The sequence below is a fragment of the Miniopterus schreibersii genome (genome assembly GCF_964146895.1).
Source record: "Miniopterus schreibersii genome assembly, chromosome: 9".
In the NCBI taxonomy this organism is placed as follows: Eukaryota; Metazoa; Chordata; class Mammalia; order Chiroptera; family Miniopteridae; genus Miniopterus; species Miniopterus schreibersii.
In genome coordinates, this window is record NC_138118.1 from 339,235 (window position 1) to 361,808 (window position 22,574).

General features: G+C 52.6%; 1 protein-coding gene across 1 annotated transcript in view; it reads left to right on the forward strand.

The window, feature by feature from the left end:
• PTPRN2 (protein tyrosine phosphatase receptor type N2) overlaps positions 1 to 22,574 on the forward strand; it is a 331,806-nt gene that overhangs the window by 75,262 nt on the left and 233,970 nt on the right. Inside the window, exon 3 of the mRNA XM_081146812.1 lies at positions 22,259 to 22,372. Within this exon, the coding sequence (XP_081002938.1) occupies positions 22,259 to 22,372 (114 nt within the window). The remainder of the gene's footprint in view (positions 1 to 22,258; positions 22,373 to 22,574) is intronic.

Sequence of the window (22,574 nt, forward strand, 5' to 3'; positions counted from 1 at the left end):
CTGTCACATGAGAGAGGCACTTCCTTACTGATACGAAAGGCAGGATAAGTGCAAAGCAGGCGTCGTTTTAAGTGGAGTATTATAGTCAGAGCCGGTCTGTAATATTACAGGTAGTTGCCAAACCACTAGGGATACTTGTTGGGTAGATTCTGGCTCCCTGGGCCTGGCCCCTTCAGGACAGCCCCACCCTCTGGTCCTTTGGCTTTGCTCCCTGGTTGGGACTGAAAGTACCAGACACTAAGGAGCCCCCTCCCCGCCCCTCTCACAACAGGAACCCCAACTCAATGGCAAGGGAGGGTGTGTAAATACTGCAACCACCCACCCCTGTGCGGATGGCTCTGAGGTGCATGGTTGCTTGGGTGCCCCGTTTCCCCATGGGGTCAAGCTCTAGACACCCACCCACAGTGACTCCCCCATGTTCTCAGGTCAGGTCTGGGGGAGAGCAGTGGGGAGGTGGCCTGCAGATGGCCCTGATTTCGCCATGTGGGGTCACAAGTAAGCGCCCCACCTAGTCCTGGGACATCTGGAGGGGGATCTCAGCAGCATCTATTAGCAGGACTGCCCACAGCAGTGTTTCCTGTGGGGCCAGGTGCAGCCCTGAGGGCAGGCCCTGCCTCTGGAAGGTGAGGAGGTGTCCCTGGCGAGTTTCTAAATCTTGCTGGGCTTGCAAAGTACTTGGGGAAGGAGAAAAAAGCCGAAGTTTAAGTTTGGAGAGTACTCGGGGCCGACCCCTTCCGTGGGAGGTGGACACATGCAGGGGGCATAGCTGTTCCCAGGCACTGAAAGCCCAGTCTTCCCAAAGGCATCTCACCTGCCTGTACGTTCCGTCTTCTTGGGGACTTCGGCTCATGAGGGCTCTTTTGGGGACCCTGACATTTTGTTTTGGGAACTGCTATGAGCTATTTGTTGTTGTCACAGCTGTGAGGGCAAAACCTGGGCTTTCATCTCAGGCATCTGAAGTCAGGGAGACCACAAGGTGACAACATACGTGGCCAGTTTTAACTCTTGTGCGCCTTTCTGAAGGACTGTCTGTTTTGGTCCATTTCACATGGTTGGAAGAAAAAATATACGGGTGGTAATTATTATGATACTTTTATTTGTTTTAAACAGATTCTTTTTGTGGTGAAAATGCTCAACAGGCCTTTGATACTGATGGTGAGAGAATCAACCCTGGTAGACAGCGTCTCCCCTGGCAGAGTTGCTCTTGGCCCCCTGGGCCCCAGTGACCTGCTCATGGCCCAAGCTGTGTCCCTGGGCTATCCCCAGGCTGTCCCCAGAGCATCGTCCTCATGCTGTTCAGGGCTGTCCCTGGCTGTGAAGGGGCAGCATCTGGCCTCCTCCTCAGCCTGAGGACTCGGGCAGCTCTGTCCTGGTGTGTGGAGGCCATGGCCAGCCTGAGGGCAAAGGGTATCTGGGAGGGAACTGCCCACCCTCAGCACTCACCTTGGACTCACTGAAACCATCTGAGCAGCTTGAGACTGTCCCCTCCTGGGCCCCTCACAGAGGGTCTGCCTCGTGATCTGGGTGGGTGGGGATGGGGACCTGCCCGCACCCCTGTGAAAGGCCAGAATTCCTCTGCCTGCAGCCCCGTGCTGTGCCTTGCGGGAGGGGGGGGGGAGCAGCCACCTGAGTCCCACTCCTACTTCCCTCCTCCCACCAGCAGGAAGGGGACTGAGGGGCAGGTTCACCTGGACCCATGGGGGCAGGACCCCTCTCCCACCCACAGGAGTGCTGGGCAGTACCTGGGATTTGGGGCAAAGGCCTGTCTTTGCTGCCATCTTGTGTTCACTGTGTGGTACTGCAACCCTCCCACCTGCCCCAGAATCCTACAAAAGGGGGTAGAATTAATTTCACTGGAGCCAGAGCTCCTGGATGCACTACGGAAATAAACCACTCAGATGAGAACAGGCTATTTCCTCTGAGCTGGCTGTACAGGTGGGGCAGGGACAGCTTGTGGTGGCCAACGGGAGGCCCCTGTAGGCCAGAAGGAGGCTGCTGATCTGGGAGGCAAACTGGGAGCAGCATCCTATGATGGCTTGGGGAGCCCAAGGGCTTCCTCTGGCTGATCCTGACTTGGAAGCTGTGTCACTGACCAAGACCTGGCTGCTCTGGGCCATAACTGTCCCACCATCATTATTGTCTGGCCATCCCACATTGATTCAGCCTGTGTGTGTGTGTGTGTTGGGGGGGCTGCACCTGTACCTGCCTTCAGTCAGGGCTGCGTGTGGTGCCGGGGCTCCAAGTCGTAGTAAGGGAATGGGTGAAGGAGCAGCCCCCCCATGTTTGTCAGTCCCACAGCCTCGATGCCTTTCTGGGGATCAGCAGCTTTCACATTGATTTTTCTCCCCAGGCAGACATTCGGGGCTCCCCTGTTCCATGGTGGGGGGGATTCCTCTCTACTCCCAACTCCCAGTCCTGCCTGGCTGGTGGTTCCACTTTACATTTTTGGGGAAGGCAAGTCCATTTTCCACAAAGTGAATTAGTTTGACTGAGACGCTTTCCTGGCTCACCATGGCCTCAGAGAAGTTCTTAGGAGAGACTCCTGCTCCCCCCAGGCTGCTGGGAGCATTGGCTCGGAGGCCATTTCCACTTCACAGCCACAGCCAGGCTGCAGGACAGGGGAGGAGATGGCCCCGGGGTTGTGTGGGAGCCAGGGCGATGCTGCATTAGACACGTTTAGTGTATTGGCAGCTGGGGTGATGGCGTGGAACAGGAGGCTGAGTGGGGGCAGGAGAAAATGGGTTTGGACGAAAGTGGCTGAACGTTGAATAGCATTTCAGAGACTTGATCCCTCTCAAGTCCCCTCATGTCAGGAGGGACCCTGACTGAGATGGCAGCATCACCAGCACCCCTAGAGTCTCAGACCAGACTCGGCTCCTCCTGAGGAAACCTCTCAACCCTGCAGAAAGGCCTTTCCTATGTGAAAACAAGGAAGACAAGGCAGGAAGGAGGAAGAGCAGCGAGTCTGTGGATTGCTTCCATCCTAGGAACGATAAGCCGCATCTGTAAATAACAGAGCGTGTGTTTGATGCAAATCACTCATGGGCCTTCCACAGCCGCAGAGACTGCAGCTGGCCCTTCTAGGAGCCAGGCCCAGAGTCGGGTTTGGAATGTGGCATCTCTTTATTCAGACAGGTTTTTTAATGTATTGATCCCTCATAGATCCTATTATTTTTAACTTAACCGGAGGAGCATTTGTTTCACAATTCAGAGTCAAAACTGTGATCACTCACATATACTTCAGAGGCCTGTGGGCTGGTGTTTTCCACGCCTCAGTGACCAGAGAATTAACTGAGGCGCCACCACAATGCATCCCTCTGTAATGAACTTGCACCCAGAGTTTAAATCCAGACTAATGACATGTTGTAGCCAAAGTGCATTTTACTTTGTGTGGTGAGTGAATGCAGCGATGTGTGCTCTACGTGTTTGCTAACATGCTTGTTGATCTGAAAAACAGCTTCACAAAAAAGAGGCGTGTTGTGCTTTGCTTGATGAGGAATTACTCATTGAACGGCGTGTCCCTGCCCCTGGCCCACGTTTGGGCAGTGCCATCAGCTGCCACTGTCCCTCATGCTGGGCTAGAGCCTCTTCTGTGAGGGTCTGGCCACCCTTGGTAATAACCCCTCCTTCAGGCAGATCACGGCCAAGCTCAGCACTGAGAACTGTGGGGAAAGCAGAAGTTTAGTTGGTTCTGTGTGTGCTACAGTACAAAAAGAGAGATCTGGTCTCTTTTTGAGTTAACAGGCTTTATTTTTTAGAGGAATTTCAGGTTCACAGCAAGGTCCTGTGACCGTGCAGAATCCCCACACAGACCCCTGCAGCACCCAACCTCCCTCTGCGTCCTTGTCACGCATCAGCATGGACACGCCTCAGAGGCACCTATCAAAGCCCACAGAAGGAACAAGCACAGGGTGGATGGAAGGTAGACCTTAGGCCATGGAATATTCAGTCTTTGTTCAGCAGCTCCTAAAATCCTTGGACTCTCAGTGATAAATAAGTGTGTCTTGTATGCTAATGGAATGGAGGAGTCTGGGGGCCCTGGCTGGCTTCAGGACGGTCCCCAGAAAGACCTTGGCATGATTAGAGGGTTAGAACTGTCAGCCCTACTACTGACCTCCAGGGAGGGAAGAGGGCCTGGAGGTGGAATCTGTCACCAACAGCCAATGATTTAGTCAATCATGCCTACATAAAAGAACTCCCGTAAAAAACCAAAAAGCCCCTAAATGATGGGGTTTGGAGAGCATGTGGTTGTGCTGGGAGGGCGGAGCTCCCTTGGATGGATGTGCTGGGAGGGTGTCTACCAACTTTGAGGGTAGGAATCCACAATGTGGATACTTTCGAGCACACTGAGCTCTGGGAGCAGATTTTTTTTAAAATATATTTTTTATTGATTTCAGAGAGAGGAAGGGAGAGGGAGAGAGAGAGAAACATCAATGATGAGAGTCATTGATCGGCTGCCTCCTGCACGCCCCCAGTGGGGATTGAGCCTGCAACCCGTCATGTGCCCTGACCAGGAATCGAACTGCGATCTCCTGGATCATAGGTTGATGCTCAACTGGTGAGCCACACCAGCTGGGCTGGGAGCAGATTTTTGATAGGAAATAGGTGACCTGTTTTCAGGAGAATGGCCTCAATTTTCTCTTCATTTTCCAACGTAATCCCAGCTCCTCCCTTTCTTGGGTGCATGTCTGAGGAGATGGGGACAGAGTTACCTCTGATCTCATGGTCTTCGAACTCCTGGGGAGTTGGGGACACCCCAGATGTCACCATACTATAGGCATTGTCACTTCAACATGGCGGGCGGGGCCAGTCGTTTTGGAAAAGGACATTTTCTGAAACTTGAAAATTAACAATGAAATGATTTGGCATCTCAGTCACTAAGAAAAATATTATGGTCCTGATGGTGGTGGCTCTGGGTTTAGTTCACCAGGATTTTGACACTTGCCCTGGAGAATCTGATTTTCCGTTTGAGCACCTCCAGAGAGCTCTCTTTGGTTGCTGTGTGACGAGGTTTCCATGGGAATCAAAACAGGAGGAGCTCTGCTTTGCTGGTCTGTGTTTCCTTTGGTGTTTCTTCAGATGCCTCTAAAGCCGGAATTCCATCAGCAGATTTTCATGGGCACAAGTAAGAGTCTCTGGCACCTCACCTTGATTGAAATGCACAAAACATAACTGGCCGGGACCTGGTCTCTGGAGCTGCCCCCAGCACTTTCTGTTACAGCAGCTTCTGTTACTATGGGACTCACAGAGCCCTGGCTCCCATGGAGGTTAGGGCCTGGTCTGTGTTATCCGAAGAGAATAGAGTCTCATCTTGAGCATCCAGTGTCCCAAGGGCTTTGTGGGGAGTGGGGAACGGAAGTCTGATTCAGGAATGTTGAAGTCCTAGATGGAAGCATCCTGGAGAATTCCACTGCTGGGCAGATGTGGAGGTGGTGTTGGTGGTCAGCAGACCCACTCATTGCATAGCCACACGCTAACATGGACCTGTGCCCTGCTGGGCTTGGGCGCCTGAAAATGCCTTCTGAGCACGGATACCTCTGTGCTTGTCCCTTTGGTAACTTTTCCAATAGAGGCATATTCCAGAGTTAAATATAGTCACTTTTTGGTAAATTAAAATTTTTATAAACCGACAGAAGGGCCTTACTTATGTATATACAGTTGGTGTGATTTTTGATAAAGTGAAGGTTCACTTTGTCCCACAAACTGAACCTCTTTTCTCTGAAATGAGGCCCTGCTGTTCAGGGCTCGTGTGAAGACTTCAGCTGTGTCCTTCCTCAGGACTCAGATGCACATGTTCGCTCGTGTTGCAGAGATCTCTGTTAAGAAACCACCCCCTTGCCCTGGCCAGTGTGGCTTAGTGGGTTGGGTATCATCCGATGCCCTGAAAGGTTGCTGGTTCGATTTCCGGTCAGGGCACATGCCCAGGTTTGGGGCTCGATCCCCAGTAGGGGGTGTGCAGGAGGCAACTGATCAATGTTTTGCTCTCACATCAATGTTCTCTCTCTCTCCTTCCTCCCTCTCTAGAATCAATTTTTTAAAAAAGAGACCGGCCCCTCAGTGTAGATAACTATCATCCGTGCTCAGCTTTAGCTCAGCTCAGCAGGAAAACCCTTTAGAAAAGGGATCACTGCTTCTGCAATCTCAGCTTGCTTTTTTCTATGGCCTATGGTCCCAGCAGCTGGGGTACTTGCTTCTGGTGTCTCTGTCTCGTAAGCTTGTGCTGCAGGGACATGGTGGGACTAGCCGAGAGGCCCTTTCCGGTTTCCAGTCTACCATGAGTCCTCAGAACTAGTGACCTCCTCTGCTTGAGCGTGTGTGATGATGTGTGATGACCTGTGACGATGCAGACCCTGGGCCGGACGGTCTCCTACACAATGGCCCGTGGACACATATGTGTCATATAATGTTGAATGAGAAAGGCCGAATGCGAGTCAGTTGTCACATGTGACTCATGAGTATAGAACATGAGTGATGATAGTGATGGAGATGGACACTTAGAGTGAGTCCAACAGATTTAATTTGCTACTATAAAAGCGTCTATGTTCTTAATTTAAAATACCTTTTCTCTGAAAATACTCAGTCACAGTTCTCAACAGAACGTAAAATCCAAAACAGGGAGCCTTTTCAGACCAAGGATTTGGTGTGCTCAGGCTTTCTGGATAATAGTTCTCATGCATCAAAGGATTCAGTGTTAACGACCACTGAGTCTCTGGCTCTCTTCCTGAGCATACTGGATGAGAGAGAAGGCGATTCCCCGGAGAGAGCACAGCCACCGTGGCCCCCCTCTCCTGCCACCCTGGTCTCTGCAGGGCATGTCTGTAAATCACGCTCTCTGGCACTTGAATACAGATCGATACCTGTCTTTCCTGACCATTTAAGTTCTTCCTTTGCCCTTCTCTTTTGATGACTCTATTTAGAGCACTATCTGGGCTTTTGAACTTCAAATTAAATTTCTGACACTCCGGTGAGTTAGCTTTGAAAGTCATTTCTTGGATCCTCTGTAGGCTGTTTAATGCCTTTGATCCCACGTAATTAATGAGAAGTTGAGAGCACGCTCATGGGCAAGACTCTGCAACTTAAATTGGCACCTTCAGGGGACTGGGCTGGAGTCCTCTTCAGAGAGAGCTCTTTAAAATTTTAAGTACATGTTATTTCTGTTTTGTCGATAGGAGTGATATTATTTACATCATGGCTGTGTTCTGCAGCAAATGTTGGTTCTGTAGATCGTATCAAACAGAAACGTCAGATAAAGAAATGCCTTTATCTATCTGCCACTTTTGCCTCTGATCATCCCCCCCCCCCCCAAATGGCTTATAAAAATAGTTCTTCAAAGCAGTTTAGTAAGAATTTTACATTAGGCCTGTCTTTTGAACTCTCGTCAGATGTTCGATTCAGAAGGTGTGTCTCAAGGACACCCTGCTCTGTTAGCGTACATGCTCATGCTCTCTAGGTAGCATGGCGCGATGAAGGTGAGTGTGCTGTAGGGTGTGGAGGAGCATGTGTCGTTCATTCATGAATGCCGTTAGAATAGACGGAGGACACGCGCTTTCTCCAGGAAATGGGTCATACATTTCTTCTCTTTCGGGTGAATCCCGAGGGAGGGGTAAAGGAAGGAGAAGACGAGCATTTGCAGAGGACAGTTCCGTACAGTTTCATCTACTTTATGTTCAGGACTTAGGAGGTTGTGTGGCTTGTCCAGGTCACAGCTCCAGGGCACAGTGGCCCTGGGTCCTGCCTCGTCCATATCCCAACACCTCTGGTTGCCCTTAGAGGGGCTTCCAGAGTCCCCAAGGCCATGGCCAGCCACCCACAAATGTGTCCACCCCGAGGGCCAAACATTGGGCCCAGCTCACCGTTTTTCCTCTTGGGACATGGCTCTCTGGGAAGTCAGAGAAAAGGGGCCTTGGGATCAGGTTCAGGGGTTAGCCTGGGATGAGCTGCCTCTGCCCAATACTCCCCTGGTTGCAAGTCTCGTGGGGTCCCTCAGAGTTTAGGAGATGTGTGCCTGTGGGGGATGAAATGGGGGAAGAAATGGGGAAAGGGAATGGCGGGGGCTGCTCCCCAGAGGGAGAGCATACACTGGGTCCTTTGTCCTGAGGCTTTTATTTCTCTCTTGCAGGTAGGAATCTTAGGGGAGCTCTCGGGAGGATTTCAGCAGAATATGTATCAGTTTTCCAAGTGTGCTCCTTCAGGGTCATGGTCTCCACTGATTGGTCAGTGTTAGGACAGGGAGTCATTAGTCATTGTAGCTGGTCCTGGTGTCACCCACCTGGCCCTGCTGCCTTTCTGGGCCTGGAGCTGAAATACAGCTGAGGCCTAGATGTTGTCTCTAGAGAGGTGACCTTCTGTATCTGCTGTAAACTGCTCTGTCAGTTTGCTCAGCTACTTGTCTCAGGTTCCCCGCTCCACTTATCCTGGCTTACTGGCCTGTCGCAGTGTCACCATCACTATTGGTTTGCTTCCGGGTCCTACCCAGCACCTCCCAGGAGCATCTCACTGCTCTCATGTCCCCACAGTTACGGCTGCTGCCTCAGGCAGGACAGAATGTCGGACTAGGTCACAGGGAAATTCTTCACATAGTTCTGGGTTCGAAGGGGCCTGGCGTTTGCCCAGGTGAGGAATATTTCCATTTCTTTGTTGCCGAGCCTGCCTCTCCTCTTCAGGTGACTGGTCTGAACACGGTTGTTATTTATCTGAATGTTCCCTAGTCTCGCTCCTTCTTTGGCTCTCATTTGTTCAGAATTGGCTACACTGCAATATAATTCTCTTCAGAGATGGATGAATCCCATTAATTCCACAGAAAACAGCCAAAAAACAGCCCAATGTCTGTGCCAGGGGAGACTTTATTTGATTCGTGGTGGCCGGTGTATTTTTCCTCTGAAGATATTAAGTAAAGGGACTCTTGCTAAATGTGTGTGTGCTGCAGAGATGGTGTCAGAGCCTTTGGGCCCCCTAGTTGACTCAAAGAAATCCATTTTTCTTTAAATCAATATACCTATACTTGCTGGAGATAACCGTATCTGAGAACATGCTGGGTAATGCTGGGTTATTAATGCTATTCATACTCCGTCAGGACAGAAATGCCTCCTACCTTTCAGCAGGAGCTAGAGCAAATCATAGCAGAGATTTCACTTCAGAAGCTGCCTTCCTCTGCAGTGGGCTGGGCCAAGGTCAAGCCATCCATTTGTGATTGTGTTTCCATGATGCCATTCATGCTTGAGGATGGCCCATGTTCTCTCACATTAGTTTTGTAAATGGCTATATTAATGCTCCTTCCCTGACAAAGCCGCCTTTGGTTCCTGCCCCAGAAGTTTCTCCTGCATGAAGATACTTGATTTAAGATGCCACTGGGTCGCCTTCTTTGTGGCTTCAATTCTGCTGAGCGCTGGCCCACAGCTGCCTGTGAGTGGCCCTGGTCCAGCTCCGCATTGATTCCCTACAGGGCTGTCCAGACGGGCTGCACGTGTCCCCACCACCGCGAGGGCTCTCAGCAGCCAGCAGGTTTTGGGAATCTGGGGGTGGGGGCATGTTCAGAGGCTCAGGTCCAGGAGAATGCCATGCTGCTCACGTATATGTTCTCTGGGTTGGCTTGTTTAATTTTTTTATCTGCTCTTAAAAATAATACAAACTGGCCCTGGCCAGCATGGCTCAGTGGTTGGAGTGTCACCGCCCACAGCCACACACCCCCCGCCAAAGGGTCACGGGTATGATTCCCAGTCAAGGGCACGTACCTGGGTTGCAGGTTAAGTCCGTGGCTCTGGTGGGGGCATGTGCAGGAGGCAACCAATTGATGTGTCTCTCTCACATCGATGTTTCTCTCTCTCTCTCTCCCTCTCTCCCCTCCCTTCTTCTCTTCCACTCACTCAAAAAATCAATGTGAAAAAATACAAACTGTTTCAAAATCGAGAACTAAAAGGTGGGACTCCTCAGGAGGACAGTGAGAGAGCGCTTGGAGGTAGTGCTGAACTCGGGCCCCACAGGAAGTCGGTGCCTGAGCTTGGACCAGCCCTGATCATCTAGCCTCTCTGCCCAGTGCCGCAGGTCCTGGTTCAGCTGCTGGCACTGCAGGTGGAGGATTCGCTGCGTCCTCGTCTTCAAAGCAGCAGGCCTAAGGGCGCCACTGTGGCTGTAGCACGAGTTTATCCCCTTTCCACACAAACTCTGATCCTGGTAGCTGATCCAGGACTCTTCTGATGAAGAATTTAGCTCCCCCTGAACCCCTAAAGCTGTCCTTTCCTATCCGGAATGGAAGGAGACAGAACTTTCTAGCAATGACATGCTTCTGGCTATGGGAACGGGAGATCAGGAAGGGAACTGCTTTGCTCTTTATTTTCCGTGCAATTTTTCAGTTATTTCCAGGGTTTATTTTGCTCATCACACCCCTGGACACAAACCCGTTAGACAGAGGCAGTGTTTGGAGGTCAGGTGACCAGAGGCAAAGAGAAAAAACCGGGATCCCCGGCTGTAAATGGCGGTCAGGTTTCAGAGGAGTGTCCTTGGGCCACATCCACCAAACATGCCAGGAGAGCACGGTGATGACGCTGCCCCATCCCTCACGTAGTTGTGTCAGTCGGTGGAGAAGCCGTTATGGCCCCGTGTGCAGGGAAACGGGTGCGGGTGCTTGTTCAGGGGTTGCCATGGTAATCCCTCATTGCCAAGGAGGGGTGTTGACAGTGTGTTTATCCTGCTGCTGCTTCCACTGATTGTGTGTGTGCACGTGTGTGTGCCCATGGCCCTGCACGGCTGCACTCACTGGGACGACCCCCACTCAGCACTCCTGAGAGGGAAGGGGAGGAAAATCACCCCTGTTGGTTGTAATGCATTTAGCATACTTCCATTTTCAAAGTGCCCATTACATCTACTTGTAGCCTGCTGACCGTGGGAGCACTGGACAATTCCCAGTGACCATGCTCACAAGAGGGGGCTTCATTCTACAGTGGGGTGGCACCCAGGGCTGTCTCCACCTGCACACTTTCTGCCCTAGCACCTTGGAATCCAGTATTTTGCAGATTACATCTGCCAAGTGGGGAGGGTGCCTGTGGGGGCAAACCCCCCAAATTGACCACACCTCAGATCCTTTAATGGGACAGGAAGCACTGACTCTGTACATCCCATATGTCTGCTTCAGGGTGACTGGGGTGTTGTTTCCTCTGTGAGAGCTGAGCCTGTGAGCCCTCAGATGAGAGCTCCTGGCAAGGGTGAGCGTTTAAAGATGGCTGTGTGCTCCGTTAGCGACCCCGCGCACATCAACGGTGTGGACAGTGGCTTTCAGCAGTAGGAGCCAAGCTCCATGGTCGATGCAAATGCAGAATCCTGCATGGCAGCCTTGCAGTCCTACATTGCGAGGTTTGATGTTTAATTGAACGTCTAGCAGGCTTCCGTGTGAACCTCGGTGTTGAACTTACACGTGACTCTCTACCTCTGCGCATCTAGGCTCAGATCTTGGGCCATGTTTAAAAATTCATTTGCTATTATAAACCAGAAGAAGAGACTCCTGGCTAAGACAGACTGAGTATGACGTTAAAGTGGGAGCTTGGGGAAAAGCTGCTCCCATGTGGCAGGTAGATTTATGACTGTTCAGAAGGGTTAGGAAAGCAGGTCTCTCTTGGCCTTAATACCTCGAGTCACCTCTTCAAGTCCCGTTGACTAGAATGTCACCAACTAGGTTAACTTGCAGCTTCTAGAGACCTGAGGACCAGGATAGAGGCTCAGTGCCAGACATAGTACATCTGGAGAGGAAGGTGCCGGGGGGGTGGGGTGGGGGGTGGGGTGTGTGTGTGTGTGTGTGTGTGTGTGTGTGTGTCTGTGTCTGTGTGTCTGTGTCTGTGTCTGTGTGTCTGTGTCTGTGTCTGTGTCTGTATGTGAGTGTCTGTGTGTATGTGTCTGAGTTAATCTCACTTCTCAGTGTTCTTAGCCTGAGTGTAAGTGGAAACAGTGTCTGAGGCCCTGTCATTGTGGCTGTGGGTGGACACAGTGTTCATGGCCCCATCATCCTGGCTATGGGTGGACACAGTGTCCGTGGCCCCAGCAGTGTGGCTGTGGGTGGACACAGTGTTTGTGGCCCCATCATCCTGGCTGTGGGTGGACACAGTGTCTATGGCCCCCGTTGAAGGGACACTGCTGAAGATTGTGTCATTGAGACCTGCACCTGGATAGTGTTGCCCTTGACACTACATGGAAACGTCTCCAGGGCCCTGCGGTCCAAGAGGACATGAGCATCCATCAGTGAGTCTGCTTTGTATTAAAGCCTGTCAGGGAAGGGAGAGCAATTTCACCGGCTCCTCAGGCAATGAGAGCCCGCTGCACGTGAGGCGCTTTCCTCGGGCATCTGGGCTCTTGCAGAGGCTGCCACTCTTCATCATATTTTAATTTTCAAATAAATTGCTTTCATTATCCTTCCGTTCACAATGCTGCGTGTGCCTCCCTGCTCATTAATGTTTCTCAGCGCTCCGGCGAGGTCGGCTTTTAAGCAGCCGTGGCTGCAGTGCAGTAATTAAGGGTGATCCATGTTGGCTTACAGGAATTATTATTGTTTAGTCTCTGAGAAAACCACCTAGAGAGTTGCTGAAATTGGTCCTTTTGATGGAGACACTCAAGGCTGTCTGAGGACTGTGACAGTCCTTGGCTTCGATCTGGAAGAGCCACCCTGGTTCTCGCCACTCCTCTGTCAGAGGTCATCCGAGGTCGCCAAGGGCTGGAGGCATCTGCTGGGTCACTGCCGGCCTCTCCAAAGCCTCACAACTTAGGTTGTTTTTGAAAAACACTCTTTAAAAAACGCCTCTCACCCTGGCCCAAGTGGTTCAGTGGTTAGAGCTTCGGCCTGCACACGAAAGGGTCGTGGGTTTGATTCCCAGTCAAGGGCATGTACCTGCGTTCAGGTTCAATGCTGGCCCTGGTCAGGGCAAGTGCCAGAGGCAGCCAATTGATGTCTCTCTCACATCGATGTCTCTCTCTCTCTCTCCCTCTCCCCTGTCTGTCCCTCTCCATTCTGCTTTCTAAAGTCAGTGGAAAAAATATCCTTGGGTGAGGGTTAGCAAATGAACAAAAACACACACCTCCCACCTTCCAAGAGCTGATCTTGTCCCAGTTAGAAACCAGCCCATTTTCAAGGGTGAGTGGTGAGCTTTTCCATTAGATTTACTGGTTCCTCATGAAAATTTGGGGTATGGATAATGCATTTCAACCTACGCATGGATCGCTTGGGACTGTGGGGTCGGAACACAGGTCCATCAGGGACCTGAGAGCCGCCGCTGCTGCACCTGCTGCTTGTCGCCCAGAGATTGCAGGTTTCTCGCCCCATCACACGCCTTAGGAGTGGGGAGCTTCTCTCTCCCTCTGTTTCTCGTTTATTTGCTAAATGTTTTATTGCTCCTAAAAAATTGCAGTAAAATACACATCACATAAAATTTACCGTCTTCCTCATTTTCAGGTGCGTTGTTCAGTGGCATTAAGTGCATTCCCATGAAGTCTGTCACCTCCGTTCATCTCTGGAACTTTCTCATCTTTGCAAACAACCTTTCCCTCCCCCCCCCCCCCCCCCCGCCCCTGGTGGCCTTTGTTCTAGTCTCTGTCACTGTGAATCCAACTCCTCGAGGGACCTCACGTGAGTGGAATACACAGTATTTGTCCTTTCGTGGCTGGCTTAGTCCATTGAGCACAGTGTCCTCAAGGCTTATCCATGCGGCAGCAGGTGTCAGAACACCCTTAAAGACCAAATCGGATTCCAGTGGATGGAGAGAACACATTTGCTTACCCAGTAACCCGTTGCTGGACACCGGGCTTGCCCCCTGGTCCTGTGAATCATATTGTATGAACCCAGGCGTACAAATACCCCTCGAGTCCCTGCTTTCAAGTTCAGTAAATTCTTACTGAGTCATTTCCACAGGCGAGCAGTGTGCAAAGTGTGGCTCCCCCTTTCCCACCTGACAGAGCAGCTGGGCAGAGGGGTGACTCCAGAATTCAGGGCTCAATGACACCAGTGGGGCAGAGGGGACAGGAGAGTGGGTCTCGGGAGAGGGCTGAGCGGTTTTCTGCGTGTTCCTGGCCTCACAGAAGAGGTGGATGAATCAGGCCCCAGGGAGGGGACGAGGTAAACAGGAGTGGGGGTCTTCTGTCCACCCATTCCCTACTCCACGCATGGCAGGCTCACAGTGGCTGAGGAAATGGAGAGATGAGTGGCCGTGGCACTCCAGATCCCCGAGCTTCCAGCGTGAGGGCAGCACTAGTGTCTCCTGGATTTGGGGGGCCGTGTGTCCTGGGTGCTGGCTGGACCTGGCATCATAGAGTCACCTGATGCCTTCTCCAAGCACATGAGGCTGGCTGCTCACAGAGAGCCACGGGCTTAGAGGTCACACAGGGTCTGCAGGGGCAGGACGCCCACCTGCAGAGGGCTGGGCTCCCTGTGGGCCAGAGGGTGGGACTTTGAGGCAAGGCTCTGGCCTAGGGGGCCACTGTCACTGGGTGGTCACCAGGCAGGCTTATGTCTAAGGAGCCTGTCCCCGGGACCCAGGGCCTCTCCTCTTGCCTCCCTGGCCCACTCATCCTGTCTCTCCTCCCACCAGCTTGAGAAAAGAGCTGCGGAAGAGGCAGGGAGAGGCCTCGGCTGGGTGATGGGGGTAGGGATGTCCTTTTGAGGTTCCTGCAGGAGGAGGCCCTGCAGGGTCCTCGGCTCAGGGCTGTGGGTGCACCCCGCCTGCTGGGGTCTCAGCTGTGCCCACCCTGGGCTGAAAGGCACCTGTTTGAGTAACCAAAAGGTGAGACCTTCCATTCTGAGGAGCGCCCTTAAGTCTGTGAGTGTGGGGGCTAGTGGGGGAGAGGGAGAGAGAGGGAGAGAAAGAGGGAGGAGGAGGAAAGGGTTCCCACCATAAGCCTGGTCATGAATAAGGCCCCTCTTCCCTCCCTCCCTCTTCTCCTCCCCTCCCCTCCCCACTGCTCCCCCCCTCCCCTCCCCGCTGCTCCCCTCCCCTCAGGAAGGAGGGGTCCTGCTCTCCTGTTGGAGGAATAGGAATGTATGTGAGGCAGAGATGGACGGCTGTTTTGAGTCGCTGTCACCATGCAGATAAGATGGGGCTCACAGATTCCCTTTTCCCTTGTCCACGTAACGTGCCATTTCCATTCCGGTTGCTTAGGGCCTTAGTGCCAGGCCTTTCTGTTCTCGTCTGAATAGTCCGTGGAACATTGAGGGCTGATAAGAGGAGCGGCCTTGGTTACTTGGCAACGGGATGGCGCAGAGGGCTGCTGATAGGGAGATCGGCTGTTGGAGATAACCCGATAACCCGCCTTTCTCCTTCCTGCTGCTTATCTCCAGGTCCACAGCAGACGGCACCAAACATTGTGGAGATTGGGTGGGATCCGACCTCCAGGCTGAGTGCCCTGGAGCCCACCTCGGTCCCCCTGTCCTGAACCTGGAAGGGCCTGGCAGGGCCTGGCTTCCTGGATGCTCACGCATCCAGACCTGGAGATCAGATCTGGCCATACCTCACCCTGAGAGGGACAAGTAGCCTGCCTGTTTATCAGTGACCAGGCTCCTCCTGTCACCTTCATGAAAAGAAGGGAAAACAGCACTGACATTGCCAGAGTGTTGCTAGTCTGTCAGCCCAGTGTAGACCAAGGGCAGGAAACTGGCCCTCTCCTCAGGCAAAGTCACACTGGAGCAGTCACAGACTGGAAGGGAGCCATGCAAGACAGGCACACCTCTGGCTGCTGTGTGGTCTTGTCATCATTTAATTCAGGCTTCCAACGAACTCCCTTCGTGGAGATGCAGCCCCTCACCGCCCGCCATGCTAGGGAAGCCTGCCGTCCTGCAGAGAGAGGAGCCTGGGGTTCCCCTCACTCGCCTTTCCTCGCCCTGGAATCCTACTTGATAGCATCAAATTTAGAATTGATGTTCAGATCATTTGGCTCCACTCTGTTATTTTCAGAAACAAAAACAAACACCGAGGCCCTGAAGACCAGAGAGGTCTCAGTTGCAGGCAGAAGTCACACAGCAGAGCTACCCTGCCAGTCGGGCCCCGAACGCACTTTCTGCTGCCCTGTAGCAGTGATGAGTTTTGGTTGGTCCACCCTTCACGCTGGCTGCCAGTGAGGACCAGCATCCCCACTGGTCGCAGGTGGAGGACACTGGGTTTTGGATGCGCCCAGCAACTCTGCAGAATGTTGAATTTTAGAGACTCTTCTGGTTCTAGGAGAAGCCTCTGGCCCTTAGGTGTCTCTGCCCAAGGGCTGTGCTGTTGGCTGGCCCACATCTGGTCTGCAGCCTCAGCACAGCAAGGAGGGCAGTCCCCGCAGCTCAGAGAAACTGGGATACAGACAATCACACCCATGCCCTGGGCGTTTTCATGCAAACCCAGAGTGTTTGAACTGGATAGGGTCTTAGAAAACATCTAACTCAGCTGTCATATTTTAGGAAACTGAGGCTCAGAGGAGGGAGGGGACTTGCTTCAGATTACACAGCAGGCTGGTGGCAAAGCTGGGACTGGAACCTGGTCTCTCTGGGCCCATTTGGTGTGGTTTCCTCATTGCCCTTCGGCAGAACTCAGAGGACAACAGCTGACAGGTGTGTGGCAAATGCACTTTCCCACATGAAGCCACGTGGAGCTGTGAACACCATCCTGAGCAAAGTGAATACCCTCCGGCCAGCATCTCCTTAGGACTATTTATTCCCAAAGCGGTGTGTGATCTCTCGACTCCAACCCTGCATTTCATTTCATTGTTTTCTGTCAAAAGAAGCTGAGAGTGCTAGAGTGTCATAGCTGGGCCAGCTGCTGCAGGCGGAGAGAGGAGAGGGGAGACGGTCTCCTCAGCGGCAGGCAAGGATGTGGGACAGACGACCCGACCAGTGGGGCTTCCACCCCTCAGACCTCAGTTTTCTCCTCTGTGAAATGAAAGGGTCCGAATAAAGCACACCGCCATTCCCTTCGGCTCTGTGAAAACCCAATTCTAGAATCCTGGGGCGTGACCTGCTGGCGCATGTCTAGCTGGGGGCTGGGCCAGGGGGACAGAGAAGGACAGGCAGAGCCGCTCCACCCAAGTCGGAGAAAAGCAGTTCAGAGAGGTTAACGTCTCCATTTGAAAATCTATTACTGCTCTCACCTGAAACATTTAGATTCAAGTGATGGAAAGCCAGGGTTGATAATATCGAGAGGCGCATTTTCTTTGCGGGAAGGGCTAAGTGCTTTGAGGCTCAGGTGTGATTCGCTTTTGCCAATCAATGTTGTGCTCGGGATTGCCAATGCCAGCCCGCCCCGCCGCCCCTCCTGGAATGCTCACTGCGCTCCTAGCACTCGAGCTGCCAGACCTCGTCTCCAGGGGTCAGGAGCCAATAGACGCTTAGAGGCTGCCTGGGATGAGTGGCCGTGTGTGCAGACCTAATCTGGCTTCGGTTATTAAGAGGAGGAGGTGAAGGAGCTGTTCTAATGGCCGTCCAGACATTTTCGGAGAACACTGCCTCTCTGCCGACTGTGGGGGTCAGTGGGAGAGGCCCAGCGGATGCTGCTCAGGCGGCAGCCGGGGGGAGCAAGTGCCTCGGGGCAGCAGCTCTTCCACCTGCCTCAGTTCTGACCATTGCTAGGCACAGCTTCGGGTCACAGACACTGCCACGTGAGGGTGTCCACCCATGGTGAAGCCTGTCCTGAGGAGGGACTGGAGGGCCCTGGCTGCCCGAGAGTGAGTCCCTCCGCAGGGAAGCCATGTGGGGCAGCCACGTGGGGCATGGGTGGGGGTGGGACTCCTGCTGGCCTGGGCACCCACCATGGTGCCGGTTCTGCCCCGGCTGTGAGCGCTGCCCTTGCCAGCCCCATCTGCCCTCAAAGCGAGATGCCCCCAGCAGAGCCCAAAAGTGCAGTTTGGGCTTTCTGTTTGTTTGTTGTTATTGATGATAGAGAAAGGGAGGGAGGGAGGGAGGGAGGGAGGGAGGGGGGGAGAGAGAAGGAGAGAAACATCAGCGTGAGAAACATTGACTGGTTGCCTTGTGCTCGACCAGGGATCCAACTGCAACCTAGGCATGTTGCCTGATTGGGAATTGAACCTGTGGCCTTCTAGCTTATGGGATGATGCTCCAACCACTGAGGCACACTGGCCAGGACTGGGGCTTTTTAAATGGGCCCTGGGAACTGGTTCTGACTGTCCCCTGGAGGGATTTACAGACCCAGGTGGCACAGCTCACACCTGAGCATGGCTTTGGCTGACATCTGACCTGCATCTCAGTCCCCAGGTTGTGCTGGGAGGAGGGACTGGACAGCTGGCAGCTAAGTGATGCTGGAAGGAGGCTCTGCCTCTCTGGCTTGAGCAGCAATAGGCCAGCAGCCCAGAGTCGTCCTCTGACCCAGCCTCCTGCCTTCCTGCAGACCGTGCACTGCAGAAGCCCTCTGTTGGCAGGTGTTTTGGGGAGGCATGGAATGCACCATGCACTTCCCTGAGCACCTTTGTCCTGCTGACCTGTGAGAAGCAGAGGAGTCCCCCACAGAGCAGAGCCTGAGACCCGGGCTCTCTGTGGCATAGACCTTTCTGGGGTGTGGTGTCCTCTTTCAGCTGGGTGTTCCCACCTCACTCAGTGCCATCCCACAAATGACACATGTAGACAGAGCCAGGTTCCAGGGAAGGACGATTTCCCGTGAGACAGGTACGTGAGGCAGGCATGACATTTTTCATCACGAGTCTTGGATTTCTCCAGGTTCCATCTCAAACACACTTACGAATGCTGCTCATGCCTGCTCCCTGCATCCCTAATCCTGTGCCGTCAGCTTGCCCTTGGGGTTCAGGCTGAACGAAGAGGAAAACATTACCTCTGGTGGTACAGTCTCTTATTCCCTTTCTGGTGCCTCTTTGATTTTTACTTTCACTTATTCTAGAGCTAGCAGGGTCTGGTTTTCCACGTCAATACGCAGCTCCAAATTCCTGCTCAGCATGTCAACCAACATTCCAAAGTGTTTCTCGTATTAAATTCCAAGAGTGTAATTAGCATTCAAAACCTAGATGCAAACCCTGGCTGGGTAGCTCAGTTGGTTAGAGCATCGTCCCGATAGGCCAAGGTTGCAGGTTCAATCCCCAGTCAGGGCGCATACAAGAATCAACCAGTGAATCATAAATAAGTGGAACAACAATTCATTCTCTCTCAAATAAAACAAACCCAGATGCAAAGTGTTGCAAGAATCACATAATTGTAAACGTGTAACCGTTTTGATATGGAGATGTATCTTGTTGGGTGTAAACAGGAAACAGTCCCCCTTTGCACCAAGTCCTCATGCTAAGTTGGCCCACCTCGCACTTTCCAGTTACTCCCAGGTACTAAGTCAGTCTGTGCTGCAGAAACCAGCCCTCCTCGGGCTGGTGTGGACAGGCCGTCTGCATTGGCCCAGGGCACACAGTGTCACTCCACCCTGTGGGCAGGGGCCGCTCCACCATCCACAGCAGCACAGCCACGTACTGCCCTGGACCCGCCTCCTCCAGAAAGCCTTCCTTGATCCCAGCCCTTCTCCAGGGAGCCAGGCCTGTGTCTGGCCTCTGCTCCGAGGCACTGGTCTTGGTGACCTCATAATGCCCACGGGTTTCTCATATTACGTGTGGGAGGGGTGGTGTGTCCTGAGTGTGAACTGCTGGGCTGGAGTCTGAAGGCAAAGCAGGCACCAAATGGGTGCTCACTGGTCTGAACTGAACTCAACTGAACTGAACTTAAGCTCCTCCTCACAACTGCAAATGCATGTGCCCTGGGTGAAAGTCTGCTGCCCGGGCGTGACTGTGGTACTGACACAGCAGAGAGCACGGGCCTCCAGCCCACACGGCTCCCTGCTGCCCCTGCTGGCGGTGCCCAGGAAAAGCTGAGCATGTGTCCACACCCCTCACTTCTCGCTAAGTGTCCTGCTGTGTCATATTCTTTTAGTTTTATTTTGAATTGCTGCTTTTCCAATTTTTAAATTATGGTAAAATATGCATAGTTTTAAATTTAACATGTTAACCATTTTTAAGTGTACAGTCCAGTGGCATTAAGTACATTCATATTGTTGTGCAACTGTCACCCCCATCATCTCTGGAGCTTCCTCATCTTCCAAAACGGATACTCTGTTCCCATCGAACAGTAACATCTCCCCCTCCCCCAGTCCCTGGTTCCACCATCTACTCTCTGTAGAAACATGCACACATGTACACACATGTGTATGCATGCACATATATTCAGACACATGCGTGCAGACAGTGCACACCACATGAAAATGCAGTGCACACACGTACACATGCACATATACACGTGTAGCCACAAAGGCACACGTTTACACACATTTGTTCCCATAAACACGGACACACATGTAGCCACACGTGGACATGACATGTGCATGCACGGTACACATGCAGACACACCCACACACCCATATGCGTACACATGTACGAAAGATATATACATGTACATACACACGTGTATACAAACATGTACACACAAACAACACATACCAATCAGAACTCCCTGAGAATATATTTATAACATTGCCCACCACAAACCACACTTAAAGCATGATGCCGTTAGCTTCAGAAGGGAGATAATTTACCTGGAACCTTCCAAAAGGGATAGGCAATGTCTTCGGCCATTTTTCTCTGAGAACCTGAGTGATCTGGTGCCTTTCCCGAGGGAGGTGATTCTTGGGTTCATCTCTGGCAGCCTGGATACCACAGAGGTTAGGGGGAGTCCAGGAGCCTGATTTCCTTCCTGCTGTTCCGCTGCTGACCCCTCGTGGTCTTGGTCCCCACACTCCAGCCTCGGTTTCCTCATCTGTAATGAGGGGTTGGACCATCTTGATGCTCCTTCTAGTCCCTACACTACAGTTCTACTTTCAAGATATTTCCATTTGCAAAGTAAAATGAAAGTTTCAGGTGCATTCTAAAGAATTCTTCATTTTCTCCCTTCTGCCCTCTTTCTCCCTCCCCCCTCTTTGCCCCACACAAACACACCAGCCACCGGCACGGAGTTCTTGGCGTGAAACCAAATCAAAGAACAGGGACACTTATTGTCTGTGTGCTCCCTGCAGACAGTCCACGGGAACGAGACCCTCCCTGTGAGAGAACTGCCACCGAATCCCTCTGGGTGGAGGTGGCAGATGAATGAATTTGGGTGAGGTACTCAGGCAGGGGCAGTGCCAAGACCCCCGCATGGCTGAGGTGCCGGCCAATGGTGGACTCCTCCGTGGCCACTCGTCTGCTTCCAGCAGCTGGTGGGTTATCCTCCCGGAGTCTCGGGACTTTGCTAAGAGCCATAGAAATCCATGAGGTGCTTGCAACACTTAAGATGATTCTCTGCTAATCACGGGACTCCATCATCCAAGCCCATGTGTGATATCAGACTGGCAATTACCCACCCAGCCAGCCTGCACTGGGCAAGTGCGTGTCTGCTAATTAAACCTGTTGCATTTGAATGCCTTTCCTCAGCTACACTGGGCAGTGAAACGGGTACAATGAAAGACATTTGCCCCTTCCCCGCCCGAAGTTGCAGATGGCCGCTCCGTGTGTGAAGCACAGCCCTGAATTAGTCTTTTGTGTGCGGGGAAAGGCCGTCATTTGAATGTTTAAAGCCCCACAGGAAGCTTGTCTCAAAGTGAGCAATTCCCGAATAAAGACTCACTGGGGCCTCAGTTAATTGGAAGGTGTGGTTTGGAGGGACGCTGGTGAGCAGGGTCTGTCATTTCAGACAAATGGGGAGGAGCTGTGCGAATTGTCCTGTTCACGCACCCTGTTCTGCGAGCAGCTCCTTAGCTGCGCTCTCAGAAAGTCCCCTTGCACCCACTTGGATGGCGGCCTCGCCACCCTCGTGCCAGCACCTCCCACGTGGCACCTGCATGGGAGATAGTCCACGGTCCTTGTGGCTTCTGCAAGTTAACATGATACTTCCTGGGTGTTGTTTCTCATCTGGAAAACCTGCCCTGAATGTTACTGACTTTTTTGTCAAAAGTGTGAAAGTCACAGCGTGGAAATTACAAAAAGTGAGGAGTGGGTAGGGGCTGGGGTGGAAGGGATGGGAACGTAGAATAAAAAATCCATGCGGCACTGGGTTCCCGCGTCTCTCCTCTCCAGCTTTGCCTTTGTTTTCCTCGGCACACTGTTTTTATCTGAGTAAATCATTGCTCTCCCAGTGCCCCTGACTTCTAGCAGCTTTGATGACTTGCTGAAGCCGTTTCTAGTCTCTCCGTGGTGCGCAACTGGATATATTGCAGGGATGTGTGCACTAGCTTCCCCCTCTCTGAAATGAGACATCACTTTCTCTGCCTGCCTTTTCTTACAGACGGAGTGTTTGGAAGGTGCCAGAAGGTTCCCACAACAGACATCTACCGCTATGAGGTGTCGCCTGGGGTCCAGCAGCGCCTGAGGGCCACCTTGCAGCAGCTGTCCCGAGCAGGTAGGCAGGTGCCGCTGGAGCCGAGAGGGCGTTCTGGTGGCTGTCATTCCACTGGGCGCTCAGCCCAAGCTCTGCTTCTCAGAAATCGGAGGGCATCTTCGGTAGAGAGATGTAGAAACAGACTAGATGAGCCAGTGTGACTGTAGAGAGAAGCGCCAGGGAGCAGGTGGCCCTGGTCATGGAATTTCCGGGACAGGAGCTC